This window comes from Sinohyriopsis cumingii, chromosome 5, assembly GCF_028554795.1.
Source record: "Sinohyriopsis cumingii isolate HCF-2022 chromosome 5, ASM2855479v2, whole genome shotgun sequence".
Classification (NCBI taxonomy): domain Eukaryota; kingdom Metazoa; phylum Mollusca; class Bivalvia; order Unionida; family Unionidae; genus Sinohyriopsis; species Sinohyriopsis cumingii.
In genome coordinates, this window is record NC_142965.1 from 52,627,337 (window position 1) to 52,646,568 (window position 19,232).

Consider the following 19,232-nt stretch of genomic DNA (forward strand, 5'->3'; position numbering starts at 1 on the left):
ATCTCAGTTTCACGTAGGACAGTGGTGATCTGATTTAGATTGCACCGTGTTATGGCAGGTATGACATCTTGAAAATACATTTACAAATTTCTTCAGCGAGATCAAAGTTTCCTCAGTTAAATTAAAATTTATTTTTGACAGGCCCGATGGGCACCTCACTTAAAACACAGGATGAGCCTGATCTAAAATTATAGGGGCCCTGGGCATCAGGCTATTAGATTTTTTTAGCATTAACAAGGCTTGAACTAAAACTACAAGAAATTATGAAAAAAACACAAAAACATGCAAACATCATGAAAATCTAATTAGTTATCTAAAAAACAGACATAAATGTGCCTAATAAATTGCAAGGAGATTTACTGTATTTTTGTTATAAAGCTATCCTGGACAGTCAAAAGGATTGACAGGACCAAACCAGGCAGTGGGAGTATAATAACAAGGAATATACATATCTTACAAAATGTCCATACAAGCAACCTCGAAACTGAACAATTCTATTTAAAATGGAAGAATATTTAGCTGAGGTTATATTAAAGCAGAATTTTTAAAAAAACACAGAATAATCTGGTGTTTGCTCAGTACGAAAAGTAAATGTTGAAGGGAGTGGACTGTACATCAATGGTTTAAGTTTTACTTCTGATTATACATTGGAATGATCAAAATCAAAAGATCACTTGCCTCGTCCTCTAAATCTGTCTAGTCCTCTGTGACCTGCAAACAAAACATCATTCAGTTAGTAGTCTCATCTACCATATGCAGTGCTGTACCTTAAATCTCCTTTAACAAGCCAGCATTTTATGACAATCCAATCCCTATCTTTTTAAACATTTAGTTCATTTTAATCCAACAATATGACCACTATGTTTCCAAAACTTTCGTGTGAGACACCTGGGTTTTAAAAGGAAAAAATAGTGTACCTAAGTAATTTATAACAATGGTCGAGTTTCCCAGTGGATATTTTTTGTGACTTTGTCCAAATCTTTGCTAACCAAGGTTCCAATATGTTAACCATATCTACACCTTGACATATCAAGCAGATATTTCTGCGCTTCGGATCTGTGAATTTCAACTGATGCGATGGCAACCACTGCATCCAATCCAAATTAAGTTGTTAAAAATCTGAATATTGTTCTTACATGATCAAGACAAGGGGAGCATACAACTTAATAGACTCATAAATAAGCAATTTTCCACTGACGGTCCGTGTTTGTACACATACCTTTCACTCAAATAAACATGTAATGGCTTCTCTCTGGTACATAGTCATATCTTTTATCCTCATATTACAGTGTATCCTTCTGAAGCCTCCACCATTTTCGCCTGATGTACAATGCACCACTATTACATGCTATTGGTTAGTTGGCATTACATACTAAGGGAGGCAACTCATGAAATACAATAGATGTTGCTAGAACAAAGTACTAAAACAACTGTTTAATTCTTCAAGGTGAAGACAGAGTTATCATATCGGAACCTTGACTAGCAAAGATGCTTTGCCCTCTTATAATATTATGTTTAAGCATGGGGAGTTCTTGGGGACACAAGAACCTCTTGGTTCACTTTAAATACAAAACACACATATTCATAGCATTAATGGCTATTCTACAATGTTCTTCATTCTAACTGTATGTACTTGTTCTTTTCTTCATGTTCAGTTAACTTCACTGCTGACTGTCTACCCCAAAAGATAATGTCCTGTACAAAAATTATTGTACGTAAAAGTTAATTAAGCATTTACTTTACATAATGTAAAAGGAATGTAGGTTGGTTTTTAACAGAAGTTTCAGCACTTTATTGGCCATAATGTGTCGAGGAAATGGTAGCTGAGTAACAGCCTACAACCAATGGATTATGAGTCCAACAGTCTACCAACACCACAGCTCAGAAAAGGTTCCCATAAAACTAAACATCTGGGGAAGTTTACTGCAGAAGATAAGAAAACTTTAATCTTTGTATGACTTGGTATCTGTTAATTTTGTTAACATTTGTTTTGGAAAACTGTCATATAAATGCTTCTACATTCAGGCTTAATTATATTATAGTTGAAAAAGAAATCTGTATATAATGCAATAATGCCTGCACACCTAAAGTGATACAATCTTAGCATACCATCACTGAGCTCAATATATGGATTCACTGATTCTCTCAAACACCATATTTTCAAATTTTAATAATTTTGGATAATGCAATCACCTTCTGACACCAAGAGCATTTTTTTTATAAACAATCCAAGCAATGAAGTTGGAATGTGTGATTATGTATATTAATACTATTAAATATTAATACAGGAATTATCTCCATACAGGAATTATCTAGGTGTAACACATTTTATTCCAAGATGCACCTTTACAGCAAATCAGGCTTCAACAGGTATCATCTTCAAGGACACATCTGCTAATCAAAGGATCACTGCCCACCTTTTAAACTAGAAGTATTCATGAATTCAAATTTTTTCCACAATTTCTTAGCATTTTACCTTCAAGAGGACCACCTCTCCCTCTTCCACGTCCCCGGCCTCTATCCCAGCTTGGGTCACGAAAATTGTCAAAAGGGGGTGGAGGACCTCTCTGATGACCTGAAATACATACCAATCTTTCATAAGATAAAATTTATCAAATATGTATAATTTGAATCACTTCTGAGACTAATCTAAAAAACTGTCTCATATCAAAATCTAGACTCAAGCTAGACATGGTACTTCATATGCTATGATCATCATAGAATACACAAGCCAAGGGAATCTTGACTTGGTCACAATGGACCATGCTTTCATAACTTAAATCTTGATTATTACTAGTGCAAGAATACACACTTTGAAATCTCATTCTGAAGTAAATATTGAACAAATAATAAATTTAATTAGTACACACTGACTGTCTAAAATCGCTAACTGTATTACCTCTGTTGACATAGGTACGGTTGACTGTTCATTTATGGCATCAGTCTTGAATAAAACCAACCAGTGTACTGATTGCATCAAAATTTGAAGCAAAAGTGATGGATTTTAAGAAACTATTGATAGGGTCACTAGTTTTAAATTATTTGTTAACACAGCAATATAAATTTACACTAACAGTGAATATGGGGTTTCCAGGTATGGGGGACTCAAAAATGAGTTCAAACCTTCACATTTTCTTTAAAATGAACAAGATATTACTAGAACCATGTCAAGTAAAATGGAGAGCTCCATATTACCAGACAAACCCAGGTGATCTTACTACCAGTTTCCTGCTTTTTTTTACCGCTATGTCAGTGATACTCAATTTTGACAACTCTTTAATACTGAAAAGATAAAGGTTTTGTTTCAAAAGAGCTTTGTTTTAGTGCCCAATCCTTAATTATTTTAATCTTTCGTTTCCATAGCAATCTTCAAGAACAATGAAAACCACAAATACAATTTTATATACAGCAGTGGGAATAAAACCCGTTGCATGTACATGTATCTATATCTTCTTTTACTCAATTCTCTGATTTGAGTTAAGTTTTAGGAATTAATAATTTACCAAATAAACCTAATTACGGTAGCAGGAACTAAACCTCTTTGCTCAAAAAGGTTTGGAAGTGAAAGTCATGGTAATTTTTTTTACAGAGGAAAATACTGACACTCGGTATGTTATCCTTTTTTCAAAAAGATGAGAAATCTACAAAATTAAATTATAAATCTATGAAATAAAGCACCAAGCAACATGTATTTTTATGCAAAACATTAAATCTGATAACCACAAATTTAAAGTGATTCACACCATACATACTCTATTATAAGTAAAACTGCAAACAACAAAGATCATGATCTGCCATTGCATAATGTGCCTACAGATCAGTGTATATGTTGTTTGTTTAGATCTGGGTCTGTGCAATTTGCAGCTGGACTCATCTTATAAGCAAGTATATATGGTAGTACATTTTGTTTCACTTGGACTGGTTTAATAGACAGTAAATTGGATCATATTATTCTGTATATGGAAATGAGTATGTTAGACAGGCCCACCAAGTGCCTTCATTTGAAAAACCTTCCACTATTTTGAGCATGATGTATGCATTAACTACGTGTAACAGCAAACAATGGGCAGTGTAAACTAAAACACAATGAACAGATTTAAAAGTTTTACAGCATACCTATTTTTTATACAAATAATGAATTTCTGAGTAATTTAAATATAATTTATATCAATAATGAGGTATTAGTAAAAAATGTTGATACCAGAAATGAAACTTTTCAACTGTATCATTAGTTATTTATATTAAGATAGGAAATGTGCATGCTTTAATTACAAGCTGATATTCTAGATGAAATGATGATAAAAATCTTTTAAAACCATTCTAAGAATATCAATCTGAGCTGTGCTATTCACAATTCTTCATCTGCACCAAAGACATCACTACCACGTTTTATTTGTTGATTTAATGCCATTTTTCAGCATAAGATTAGCTATACATGGCAATAAGTGTATTTGGTAGAGGAAGAACACAAGAAAAGGAAGTACCCAGAAAAACACACAGAAGAACAATGACCTACAGGAAGCTACTGGCAAGCTTTCTCACATACCCATAGTACCTGAGCCTAGACTCTAACCCACATGGACAGATGTACGATTTTCAATGATCTGACATGGCAATCACCTATGACAACTCAGCCACCTATCCAATATGAACTTTCAGTGGAATATTTACTAGCCTTGGTCGAAGTGATAAACAGACACAGCAGAGTGAATATTTTAAGTACGATTTATGTAAGCAACTAACTTTGACATGTCATGTACACATGCTGCATTCACTGTAATACACATTTCTCAAAAGGACCAGTTACCTTATGAATATTCCACTCAACAGTCAAACCTAAGTCATTCTGGTCAACCTGTATTTTTGTTTTCTGCCAGTATGTAAATAAGTGCAAACCGAACTTAATACTACTAAAAAGAACATCAGAAAATCAAAGGAATTACCTCATTTTTTCCCCAATCAAAATTTTCCAAATAATTGGCATGTGTAGATTAAAACATGCCAGCAAATAAAAAAATCATTATAAACACCACGTGTAAAAATGTCCCACCAAAGCATGACAAAATATCATGCTGTAACACACAATTTTTTTTTAAATGGTCAAGCCCCTCTGCATTCCCACATTCAATGCTGGGTTCTTGAATATTTAGGAGTACACAATTATTCCTATAAGACTCCTGTCTTACTCCACCTTATTCAGTTTAATTACATGTTAAAAAATCATCCAACACTGACATCTGAGCCGTTGAAAGGTACTTTATCCAATTCTGAAGAACTGTTTAATTTAAAATGATAAACTTATTAAAATAATTAAATGCATTTATTGAATCAGAGCACCTTGTTTGCAAGTACATGTATTTCTTTCACTTGCTACTACTATACTAGTTAGCTTACCTTCATTATAACGAGGATCTCCCAGACCATGTTGGTAGCCTCCTCTGCCATAATGATCTCTGACCATTGTTTCCCGATCAGACCTGCCCCATGGAACCCTCTCCCTGTTGCGATCTTGATCTCTATCATAGCGAGCCTGTTCATCATGCTGGGACTGATCTCGACCCCCTCTGTGACGATCTTCCTCATGCCGCTCCCTCTCTGCACCCCTGAAATCCCTCTGACTATACCTTTCAATTTCATGTCTATCAGTACCAGGGGGCATGTTTAGCAGCCTCCTATCATTGTCTCCTCTCTGTTGATTCGACAGCCCCTGGGCACCCCTAGGATCCCTGTCCATTGGGGAGGGACGCTGACCAGACTTTCTGTATTGATCATCCTCTCTATTTCTAACATAATCCCTATCTCTGTCTTCTCTAGTGTCTCTTTGATCCCTGGGGTCCTTTCGATTCTGACTGTGAGGAGAAGCTTCACTATCCCTGAACCTTTGTGGTGATCTGTCTTCTGGTCTGTATGAAGAATAAGGGGACTTGCCCCTCCTGTCTGCATACAAATCCCTACTAAGAGCTTTTTCAGGGGACCTTCCTCTATCATCTGTATCCTTCCGGAGGCTTCTATCTACAGTCCGTACAATTTCCTCTTCCCTCTGTAAGGTCAGTGACCTTCCATGTTCTTTATGTCCCTTTTTACTAGCCTTTACTTTAAGGTCAAAGTGATCCTTGCTTCCGAGTGAATCTTTCTCTTTGGAAATTTTTTTCTTGTTCTTCTTTTCTTTCTTTTTTTTGACTGGTTCGGGACCAGGTGAAAAATCACGACCCCGACTATACTCTGACATGGGAGTGTCCTCTCTCCCTTTACCTTCTTCTTTCTCAAGTCTCTCATAAACTTCCTCTCTAACTTGCCCCGTTTCCCTCTTCCTCTCAATACTTGGTTCCTTCTTTTTAGCTGAAGCAAGATCTTTCTTTTTCAATTTTTTCAATAGCTTCTTTTCCTTTTTTGCATGTTTTTCTGGTGGTGAGGCAGACCTGCCTCGAATACTTTCTGGAGATATACTACCTTTATTTTTGTCTTTAGAATGTTTTGGCTCTTTACTCTGCTCTCTAACTTTAGCAGGAGAACCTTTTATTTTCTTTTTTGAAACATGGGCTTTGACTTCAGGGGTTGGTGACCTCTTACGTTTGTCCTTTCCAGTGGGAGTATGAGATTTCTGTGATCTAGACCTTTCACCATCACTCCAAGAAGGAGACCTTGACTTTTCCTTTTTAATGACCTTTGGTTCTGGAGCGGGAGAGTCCTCTTCCTCAGAATTAAAAGCAGTTATAGTTCTTAACATCTGAGCAGCTTGTTTTTTCTTGAATTTCAAAGGACTCAAAAGTTTCTGACTTATTTTCTCAACATCTGGGGCTTTCCCTTCATCGGACACAGAGTCATGACGTTTTTTGCCACCAGATCCTTTGTTTTTCTTCTTGTGTTTTCCTTTGTGATGACCAACCTCTTTTTCCTCGCTCTCAAATCTGGAAGAATAAAGAAGATTCCATATGGCAATGATATATGACTTAAGTGTTCTGAAAAACACATTCTCACCTGTGAGTGGTAGGTATTCTTGTGGCACCTTCACCATACACAGTTGAGATAGGATTCCTAGCATATCAGTGTAAAGTTTCAGTTGAATACAGGAACTGATGTAGCAGACACGTCTTTCAAACACTTTTATGACAGGACCTTAATGTTGTTGATGACACTTAAGTCATAACAACCCCCACCATGATATAAATATCTTACCAAGGTGTGACAATAATAAGGGATAGAATGAAGCACAATACAGTTTAGATGCATTTATTGACAAGACAATAACAATGTGAAAAAGTGAAGTGTACTAAAGTTAAAACACATTTATAGATGTCTTGTCAATAACAATGTGATAGAATGAAGTATGGTATAATTTAGAGGCATTGATAGACAAGCCACTAACTATGTGATAGAATGAAGTGTGCAACAGTTTAGGGGGATATATATATAAGATAATAACAATGTAATAGAATGAAGCAAATTGTGGTTTACAGATATTTAAAGATGATACTAAAACAATATTTGAAAGTATAACACAGAACTGTGAGTCAACATACTGCAAAACATCCCTTCCGATGTGACCTGTTGACAAAACACTAACATATGGTTTCCTTTATCTTTGAACTGCTACAGTGAATGCCAACGATTTTATATTATGCTTTCTCATTGGTGATGGTTGCCTATGTTGGCTAACATTAGTTCAATAAATATTGTAAGTTTAAAGAATCAAACCAATCATAATTACTGTTGGATACTATATTGGCTTATAGGTAATGGCTAAACAAATCTCCTACATTTAGAACCAACAAAGCTTCATAAGAATGTTATTTGTGATAAATCCCATGCTGATATGACCATCCAATAACAAGATTTTGAAGATGGTAACTGTGGTGGCCATATTTGGTGTCTGAGCACCATTTTCAGTTATAGGACAAACTAGACACTGGGAAGAATGTTTTTATAAAAATTTCACGATAATCAATCCAGTAGTTTAGGAGAATTGATACCTAGCTTGTGCTAGTGGAAGGATGATGAACAACAGACCATTCCATAAGTTCTCTTAGTCTATGACCAATCAAGCTGCACACATCTGCAGATCACATGCAATCATATCCAAAGGTTTGAGGTCTCTTTCTTGAAAGGTGAAGGATGAGTTGTACTACATCACTCACACACACATGCATACTCATATGGACCAGTATGATAACATAATCCCCATGTGACATCATTTACAGATACATACAAACAAATGCATGCACACACATGAACCAGTGGGTCAAAATACTCCCTTGTGATATCTTTTACACAGGTACATACACACAACACATACAGTGGTGTATATCTATAGTGTTTAACTTTTGTCCAGGATTGTAGATTGTGTCATTTGTAAACAACACAGTAAACAGTTAACTTTTGTCCATTGTAGATTGTACTTTAAGATAATGATCATTTGTAAACAACATGCATCAGGGTTCATACTGAACTTTGAATGATAAATTCAAAGACTTTTCCCAAACTGTCAAAGACCACAAACATAGATTTCCAAGACCTATTTTCACTAACATTTTGTATACAGGTTATATGAGAAAACAACGAATGCAAAATACTACATTATTATATGCTCATTTATTTCCCCGTTAACTTTACATTGTCAGATTTGTTCAGTATTACCCAATACTGAACTCGTGCAACAATATACATAGAGCATTCACGTGCATAAAGAAACTACTTTCTATTGTAAACAAACAATGGACGCAGATGCCAGCACCTCTGATTTGTAAACAAATCATGTACACTCGCGTAAGAGGCGCTTTACGTTGTGGTTGTTTAAATATGTTTCTGAATAAACTAAAACAGATGATTCATGGACTGCCACATACCAGCTGCTTTGGCACATTCCGCATTGATACAATGTTTCGGATTTAGGCTAGCTACAGTATACAACAGACGCAAGAAAATGTCCTTACAAATAACATACAAGTGACAAGTCATATACTGTCTTCTTTAGCTGGTGATAAGAATGGCAAAAAAAAAATAAACTTAAGTTTTACATCCTGAATTTCCTCAAAATATACTTTCTTAGTTCTGCAAATCCGAATTACATGTGCATTGTCATGGGTTCTCAAGCTTGATTACACATTTCGAAATTGTACTGTAATTTTGATGACAAGTGCAATTACATCCTCCTTACTGCACTCAAAATGAAATAAGCATTAAATTCCATAGCACGTTTTTGATAATTGCAATTGAAAGACTTCATATTTTCCCCACATTATAATTTCAAACATTCAATGACAGAAACAGAAACACATTTGCAGATGTCAACACGCTTCTCCCTAGCTGATTCAATCCCATTTTATTTCATGTGGAATTGTCACTTACAAATCCAGTCCATAATCACGAAATTTCATATAGAATAAAAAAAAATACCAAAATCTATTCATTCCAGATCAAATGGAAAAGTTGTTGCTATGCACATTCATTCACAATATGACTTCAAATTTCAATTTTGACTAGACACGTCATTTTCTTTCGAAAGTTATGTCGAGTGCAAGACAAAGTTCAAATTTATCTGGGCGGAGTTATGTGCGCAGTAATAATGTTGGTATTGTGTAATGATGAATATGCCCTTGTGTATTTAGTTTACGGCATACATTCATTTACGTTGTTTCTTGTAGTGCATTTTGTTTATATAATTAAGCCTGAGGCAGAATAAAAAAATGAGCGTATAATAAAAAGGTTACTGCATTTGTATGGGAAAATATGAACTTGTTTTGTCGGATGGATATACTGCACTCCCAAGGTCGTGCAGTATTCCATCCAAAAAACTCATTCATATTTTCCCATACAAATGCAGTAACCTATAAATATTGTTTAATGATGAAATTCAAACTATAATTAATTTCCTAAAATTGCTTTATAATGATCTGTAAGATTGGTTAACATTCATTGTTATCTCAGAAATATGTAACTTATGCATCAGATATAATACAAAATAAATTGGTCTCTTAACAGACATCAGCACTGCTTTAAATGCATTAATATAGTTGCTGTTTTATCTCTTCAATCATTTTGGAAAGAGAAGCCACCGCTGTCATCTTTTCCTCTGCTCTTCTCCTAAAAGCATTTGACTCTGTGACAAGAACAATAAGTCCTTTAAACGTTGCTTCTTCTGCCTTCTAAACAGAGGAAGCATGTAGGCTGGCAATGTCAACTTCAAGACAGCTTTCTGGCTTTAAATTTTTCCACTTCATCCATGGCTAACTCCCTAGTGACTTCAAATAACAAAAATGTTTAATGTGATACAAAGTGCACAGAACTAAGTCAACTGAATCATTGATTTATAATTTATAACCCAACTGTGACCAGAATGGCACTAATACTGGCATCCCCTGCACCTTTCATGCTTAACGGACTTTATATACTAACAAGGCACCATATTGTGTACACTATGGGCTACTTTATTTCCATTAGACAACATAAGGATGTAGTTCATCCTATTCGGTAACTGCCAGATAATTCCGTAAATTACCGTAACGCTGAGAGTTTGGAATTATATCCCTTTGCACACATGAACACACAACTTAAACCGCTTGTCAAATCCATGTGAAAGACAAATTTGTTGTTGTCATCCTTTTCCTTTGCTTGATTTGACACTGTAAATATCAAAAGCAGACAACATATGTATGTACATCTGTAGTTGTGCACACACCCCTTTGCTGAAAATGGACTTGCCCAGGAACTGGAAATGGATCTAAAGCATGTCCATCTATTATATTGAAAACTTTCGTTAATCATGAAATGTGCAGATGACGATAGTGTTAGGGCCACTCTACTCACAGTCAGGTTAGAAATAATAAATCAATGAATGAAGTTCCTTGCACTTTTTATCACATTAAAGGTTTCCATTATTGAAATCTAAGGGGGTACAAACAAACGGGTTGGTATAGTTAGACTATACATCCAAATCTAACAACCTTGAACAATTTTATTTGTGATTATGGAAAGAATCTAAAATTTTGGGGTTTATTTCAATTTTCAAAGATTATTAAAGACCTCAGGGTGATCTGCTCAATTTCCCCAAACTTTCAAAGCCTTTAAAGACCGTACAAGCCCTGTGTATACTTGGATTTTAGTTCAGTACCTTGGTTTTTCCCTTAAAAAACAATGGTCTGTCTGATTTTGTCAGGTTGTTTGCTAAAATGTAAGTAAAAAACTTGGATTTCGTTTATGAATTTGATGGAGATTTTGAATGGAAAAGTCCAGGGTTGTCTTGTTGTGTCATAAGTCAAATGACAGTCTGTATATAAGGAAGACCAAGTACACAATTATCCATTCCTATTATAATATCAGTCTTTGTGCAATCACTTTAGTTGTGTTCAGATATAATCTGAAAGGAAACACTTAAATTTTTCAATGGAATTACAAAGTGCTCATTGGTATTTTGGACTAAAACATAATTTTGGGATTATTGTGAATTCATTCAAGGACATTCTGGGTTATATCATTTTGATACATCAAGACTTGGCACATCAGCTCATTCAAGGCTATTGGAACAGCAGCACATTCAATGTTAGAATTCATTTCAGAATACTATATACTTTTGGACTTGTGATAGAACTTTCAGGATTATTTGGGACTTTATTCACAATACTGCATGTTCCTCTTAAATTTTCACTTTATAACTTAAAGTAAATTATTTATTGAATTTGCTAAACTAGCTGGTTTGCTTCTTTCTGTTACTTAGTTTAACACCACAGTATTAACAATGCACACACATATGGACCAGCAGAACAACCTAATCCCCTCTGATACCACTCACACAAGTACATACTCTAGAGGTGCACATTATTACTATAATAATTAGACCAATTTACTGTGCTATTTTAAGTGTGTTTTATATTTACTGGTCCTCTGTGATATATATCTTTCCTGGGTGTTGTCATCCCACTCAAAGTTTCCCTGCTTAATATATCAATAGTGTCGCTAGGAAATCTAGGTTCAGTAATGATGCTCTCTAATGTCAGCACAATGTCTATCACATTATCAGCTATAGTGTAAGCATAATTCCAACTTAGAGTTTTTATATCTCAACTTATACAACCATTAACAGACACAGCGAATTCATCTAATACAAGGTGCTGGGGAGGGGGGTGATTCTTCTTTTTGTAACCTGAAATATTTCCTTCTCTTTTATCTGAAGATAATTAATATTTAATCTAAAAAAATATGGACATAATATGGTGTTAATTTGCTGTAAATAAGAACAAGACATTTTTTTCAAGCATACTGACATGGAAATTAAGCAAAAAGTGTCAGGTTCCTGCCCCAGAATGCTGAATTGTTGATCCTTAAAATAACTGCAGTTTACCATGGTACATAACACAGTACATTCAGAAGTATCACTCAGCCACAACATACACACACATATGGTCCTGTGGAACAAAATAATCCCTTTTGATATCATTCACACATACAAATACATTAACACACATATGGCCAATGGGACAACATAATCCCATGTGATATCACTCACACAGGTACACAGACACAAAAACATACACACACACATTTGCACCAGCAGTATAAGATAATCCCCTGTGATATCACTCACACAGATACATACACACAAACGCATACACATACATATGGACCAGTGGGTCAATATAATCCCACCTTTCTTCCACAAGCATGAGGCTAATTAGCATGTAGAGATGATCATACAATTTTACTCTGAGAAAAGTAAATTTCCATCTTAAATTCAAAATAGTTACGATTCTTCTTCATACCTGTCCTCTGCAGGTTTTGGACTTGGACTTGGTGTTCTTGGTGTCTTAGATTTAGCAGGAGACTTGCTAGACTTTGCTTTTTTCTTCTCCAGTTTCTTCTTGCTGAAATTTATGGTAAGGGTTACTTTACTGTGCATCTTGAGGAGATATGTACTTGATAATAAGTCCCATCATACCTTTTTACAAACGTTTGGCAAAAGAAACCGCTAACATTTTCAAGGTCATATTTGCTGCCATAAAGAACTCCATTTCTGAAGAAAAAAACAACTTGCACAAATGCAAACGTTAAAATAAATCTTGCAGTTTGAAGACAAAATTTGAAAGTAAAGATATCAAGAATTGCAGAAGACAATAGTGGACATAAAAACAAACTTAAAAACATTAGAGCACTTTGAAACAGAAAATTACTATATGGTACACTAAATAATCTTACAGAACTGTTTCTTATGTTCCTATTTTTATTACATAAGGTAAAAGTTTACTCTGAATCGATTCTTTGACTGCATTTCTAACCATCACATTTGACTGTTACTTTCCCTCTTTGATACTGTATGTGGAAACCCCATTTATTTGTTAATTTATGTTTGTGCTATTATTAGCATGCTATTTACCGACTCAATATAAATGCTTTATGTCATGTTACTGGCAGTACTACTATTCTACAAAAGCAGCTACATTTGATCAATATTCAATATGGAACATTCGATTGATAACTGACTCTCAGTTTGGTTTCTTTACTAGATGTACATGTCATAACTCTCATTAACAAAAATGTGCTCTGTTTGTATATTAAGTTAAACATTTCTGGTTGCCATGGCACAAGAAGCAACAAGCAACAAAATGTCAGCAATGGTTAAGTCAGTTAAACTAGAACTATGACCTCCAACCAACATACATAGTTAACCAAAGTATATATAAAATAAAATAAAAAGTGAAATCAAAATTGCCTGTTTTAAGGAGCCTTTCCTACAATTACCAATTTTTTTGAAGAAGTCATTGAGTGTGTGCGTGTGTGATTTGTAATTTTATCATAGCTTTAACAATTTTTCAGTCACATCGCTATGATGTCTGCAGTGTGGCAGATTATAGTGATGTCTAGCACAGGGGCATCATGCCACAGACATGTAGCAAGATGTCCCACCCAGTCACATTATCCTGACACCAGTCCAACCAGTCCTAGCACTAACCTCCTAATGCTGAGTGCCAAGCAAGGCAGCTGTTAGTACCATTTTTGTAAGTCTTTGGTATGACTCGGCCGGGGATCGAACCCATGACCTCCCGCATCTGAGGCGGATGCTCTAACCACTAGACCACTGGAGCAGTCAAAGAAGTCATTGAAGTGAAATACTTAAAAGTTACAGTACAAGTTACACGGATCATGTAGGCATTCAAAACCGACTATATCAGTAATGGATATCATTTTTTAGAATTGGATTCTACATACCTTTAAGTGGCAAGTATTTACTTCATTTGGATTCATATACATCCATATTCATTTGGAAGGTAATTATTTAGATGCCCCAAGAGGTGCATATGGCAAAATCAATGTTAAAGTATATAGATGTTTTTGGACAAAATGAGCCTAAAGATGTGATCCAGTAAAATCTGGATTGAATGTCGTGCGTTGTAATGTCACAATGAAAGCTACGAATATTGATAAACAAATTTTTACTACCCTCGTTTGTGATGATTCTGCTCAACATGCTCTGATTCTGACCCAAGTTTAGTACATGGCCACCACTGTAAAAGTCTGTAGATAATTTTCGTCTGGAAGTTTCCTGGTGATACTTAAGGTGCAAAGCATTCAATAATCAGGATTGAACAGACTTAAAGAAAATTAGTGTTAAATTTTAAAAGAACAATTTATATTTAATTTCAAATTAGTGAACATGTTTATATGACCCATGTGACGATAAATGTCTACTTTTTTTATAACTGGTTAGTGTTATGGGTTTCTGATGCCATTTTCAGCATGGTAGGCTAAATATGGTAGTCAGTACATTTGGTGGTGGTAGACCCCAGGAAAACCCAGGAAGAACCACTCACACACAGAAAGCTACTGGCAAGCTTTCTCATCTATCCACACTGGTAGAGCCAGAGACTCAAACTTACATAGAATTGAGATGTCTGTAGTCTGTAAAGGTGAGCACTTTGAACAATTAGGTCATCTGGAGTAAATTTACACCTAATATAGCCATAAGAAGAATTTATTTTGTAAAATAATGCCAACATCTCTGTTGCTTTCTTTAACAATGGTGTAAGACAATATGCACAATTACGGGCATTTATTGCAAAGTCAGTATTCTCATTGCTAAATGTTGGCTGCCATTTCACCTACAGATGTAAAGTGGGAAAGGACAACTGATGATAATTACACTTAACAGTGAACTCCATGGAAATTCTGATCCTATATCCAATGAATGGTTACTTTAAATATTGTACTTCGGCAAACCCAGCTTGTAACAGACATGATCTGATTTATTTTAAGAAATAAAATATGACTGGTCTTGTGATCTGACAGCTATATTTAAAACATACATTGTACAGAAAAAGTAACTAATTAAGCTGATAATGGTGCATGCTGAGGTACATTTACCTTATTGTGCCCACCACTCCACCCCCATTTTTTCTGCTGGATTGACACTTATCTAAAACATGGCCCGCAATAACCATTCCAAAATCTTTTAATTTAATCTCTGTCTCACCTAAATTTTGGCTTGTTCACCATTTACCAGCTTGAATTGTATACCCCAAATCATGAAAAAGCCCCAGGGCAAAATCACTGATTTGCAGAATTGGTTTCAGATTTCACAAAACAAGTTTTTGAATTATCTTGGGCTAGATTTATGGCTTTTAGGTTTTTGAATTACCTTGGGCTAGTGTTATGGCTTTAGGCTTGGAATCACCTCGGGCTAGATTTATGGCTTTTAGGCTTCTGAATTACCTTGGGCTAGAAAATACTTTTAGGCATTTGAATTACCTTGGGTTAGATTTATGGCTTTTAGGTTTTTAAATTACCTTGAGCTAGATTTATGGTTTTTAGGCTAGCTATTGAATTACCTTGGGCTAAATTTACGGCTTTTAGGTTTCTGAATTACAATGCACTAGATTTATGGCTTTTAATACTTTTGAATTACTTTGCACTAGATTTAGGGATTTTAGACTTTTGAATTACCTTAGGCTAGATTTATGGCTTTTAGGCTCTTGAATTACCTTGGGCTAGATTTATGGCTTATAGGCTTTTGAATTACCTTGCACTAGACTTATGGCTTTTAGGCTTTTGAATTACCTTGGGCTAGATTTATGGCTATTAGGCTTTTGAATTACCTTGGGCTAGATTTATGGCTTTTAGGCTTTTGAATTACCTTGGGCTAGATTTATGGCTTTTAGGCTTTTGAATTACCTTGGGCTAGATTTATGGCTTTTAGGCTAGTTTTTGAATTACCTTGGGCTAGATTTATGGCTTACAGGCTTTTGAATTACCTTGGACTAGATTTATGGCTTTTAGGCTTTTGAATTATCTTAGGCTAGATTTATGGCTTATAGGCTTTTGCATTACCCTGGGCTAGATTTATGGCTTTTGAATTACCTTGGGCTAGATTTATGGCTTTTAGGCTTTTGAATTACCTTGGGCTAGATTTATGGCTTTTAGGCTTTTGAATTACCTTGGGCTTCCTTTGGCACTCTTCTTAGTCTTTGATCGTCCCCTTTCTTCAACACTCCCTTCCTCTGAACTCGGCTCCACCTGGACATTAAAAGGAGTCAGAAAAAAGGGAAGTTTTGTTGTTTCTGAGATAGAAGACAGCTCAAGTAATGTACATCCAGAAATCAATATTACAATCCATCTACTCTTCCTTGATAGAAAATAAAATTCCATTTTCTCCAAATTATGAATTTCCAGCCAATTATAAGTTCATAGCATTATTTAAAAATGTTTTCGATATACTACTATCGAATTTTTGAAGCAGTCATTAAAACATTTAGCCTTTTAATTTAACAGTTCACAACCAAGCATAGTGGTCCAATTATCACACTGGTTTTGCTCAGAACACCTCATGGACAAGATGCGATGACTGCCACTGTACTTAATATTCACATGGGATTGTTGTGCTGGCCTGAGGCACTGCACCAATTTACCTACAGAAAGCATACAGAACATTTGTTACACTGGTTAACACATTAACCCCTGGTGACAAGTTTACTTGGCAGGAGGTAGTAGCCTACTGCCGAGCTCTGTAGCGTTAAGGTCATGTAAGATACACTAAAGTGGCTGGTATTATAGAAAGGTAGACAGATGTTGCTCTACAATGATGCCAAATAATCTGGAAGTTCTAGTTGCACTACAAAATACAGAGGGAAAAACCTCATTTTTTGGACCCGATTTTTTTCCACCCAAAATTTGCCTGTGTTCAGAATCCAATTTTGTGTACGGATTTTAGACTTTTTGGTCTCAGATCTAAGGCAGACTGGTATGAACTGCAAACAGACAGATGAACCTTTGCAAAAAGTAAGACAAGATGGAAATTTGGAATAAAGAGTGGTCTCGATACAAAAATAATTGGTCCGTTAAGCAACAAAAAAAAAAACAACAACTCCAACTGTTACCCTTCTGCTCATGCATGAGCCAAACAGAAAATGAAAAACGATGTTTATAACACAACTAGACATTATTTTATTGGAAAATCACCTGGAAGTTGATTTATTAGGATTTATTCAGAAGTAGCTTTCAAAATGTGTTTTCTACTTGAATTTCAGGCAAAAACGACAAAAAACTCCAGGGGTTAATGTGTTAATGGGTGCATTTTGATGACGTCACCAAAATTTGAATATTCTTTGCGTATTTAATCACTTGTGCATCGACACTGCACATAGATTACAAATTTAGACATTCATTAACGATTTGTAAAAAAATTAAAACATCCTTGGTAACACATTAACCCCTGGCAATGAGTTTACTTGGTAGGAGGTAGTAGCCTACTGCCGAGCTCTGTAATGTCAAGGTCATGTATGATATACTAAAGTGGGTGGTATTATAGAAAGGAAGACAGATGTTGCTCTACAATGATGCCAAATAATCTGGAAGTTCTAGTTGCACAAAAAAATACAGAGGGAAAAACCTCATTTTTTGGACCCAATTTTTTTCACCCAAAATTTGCCCATGGTCGAAATCCGATTTTGTGTACGGATTATAGACTTTTTGGTCTCAGATCCAAGGCAGACTGGTATGAACTGCGAACAGATGATCCTTTGCAAAAAGTAAGACAAGATGGGAATTTGGAATAAAGAGTGGTCTCAATATGAAAATAATCATGGGTCCATTAAGCAAAAAAAGAAGCAAAAAAGAACTCCAACTTTTACCCTTCTGCTCATGCACGAGCCAAATAGCTAATGCAAAATGACGTTTCTAACGTTTATTTTACAATGTATTCATTTCCCTTGGTTGTCACAATAAAGCAGGTGATTTTCCTAATTTTGCCAGAATACACACACCTGTCAAGTCAGTCTATTTTTGAAAATGATGAAGTGCATTAAACAAATTAATAAACTGCATTAATCCAGCTGTGTACTGTCAGATTTTTGTGCCCAAAATGGCACATCAGTCTAAAAGCCACTTGACAGTTCATCAACATTTGTATTGTGTTTGTGTACTTTGGATTTTTAATGCAGCTTTCACAATTTTAATCAAAACACTACGATGTCTGCTGTGTGTCAGTTTATAATGACATCTAGTACTGGGGCATTATGTCACACACATGTAGCATCATGACCCACCCAGTCACATTATCTGGCTGACCAGTCCCAACAATAACCTTTTAAAACTCAGAACCAAGTGAAGCTGATGCTAGTACATTTTTTTGTCTCTGGTATGGCTCAGCCAGGGTGCAAACATGCGGTGGATGCTCTCACCATTTAGGCCACCAGAGCAGTCCATTTGTCTTTGTATTAATAAAACTTCACATCTATTGAAGCTCAGAACACAGGCTGGGAATAATGAAAATCTTGGAACATGATAAATTCTGTTTACATTAAACAACTGCTTTTTCGGCAAATTAAAAGATATATTTGAAAACTCTGTCAAGCTTTTGACAAATTACATTACTGAGTGTGAATAAAATAACAAAACTGTAGCAACTGGATTCCTATGCAATATATATATATATATATATATATATATATATATATATATGCATGAAAGACGTGCACTCCCAAAACTGCATGACTGTGTTTTGTTCTGTGCTGGCTGAAAGAATGGTCAACACTATTTCTATCCTAAATCAAACAAGTTCTTCCCCCACCAAGTTGAAACAAAACACTTGAGTTTATACTTTATTCAATAACCCCTTGTATATTTTCCATATATTCATACAAATATATTGCAAAATGAATTAGAACAAACACTGACTGATTAACGTTAATCTAATAATATCTATGCACAGATATCATTGTTAAGTCCCAAAAGTGATCCATTTTGAGCATGAT

General features: G+C 35.2%; 1 protein-coding gene across 1 annotated transcript in view; it reads right to left on the bottom strand.

The window, feature by feature from the left end:
• LOC149799169 (uncharacterized) overlaps positions 1–19,232 on the bottom strand; it is a 145,903-nt gene that overhangs the window by 103,416 nt on the left and 23,255 nt on the right. Inside the window, exons 5-9 of the mRNA XM_089958148.1 lie at positions 16,418–16,497; positions 12,753–12,854; positions 5,395–6,908; positions 2,477–2,575; positions 679–711 (exon numbers count right to left, since the gene is read on the bottom strand). Of these exons, the coding sequence (XP_089814274.1) occupies positions 679–711; positions 2,477–2,575; positions 5,395–6,908; positions 12,753–12,854; positions 16,418–16,497 (1,828 nt within the window). The remainder of the gene's footprint in view (positions 1–678; positions 712–2,476; positions 2,576–5,394; positions 6,909–12,752; positions 12,855–16,417; positions 16,498–19,232) is intronic.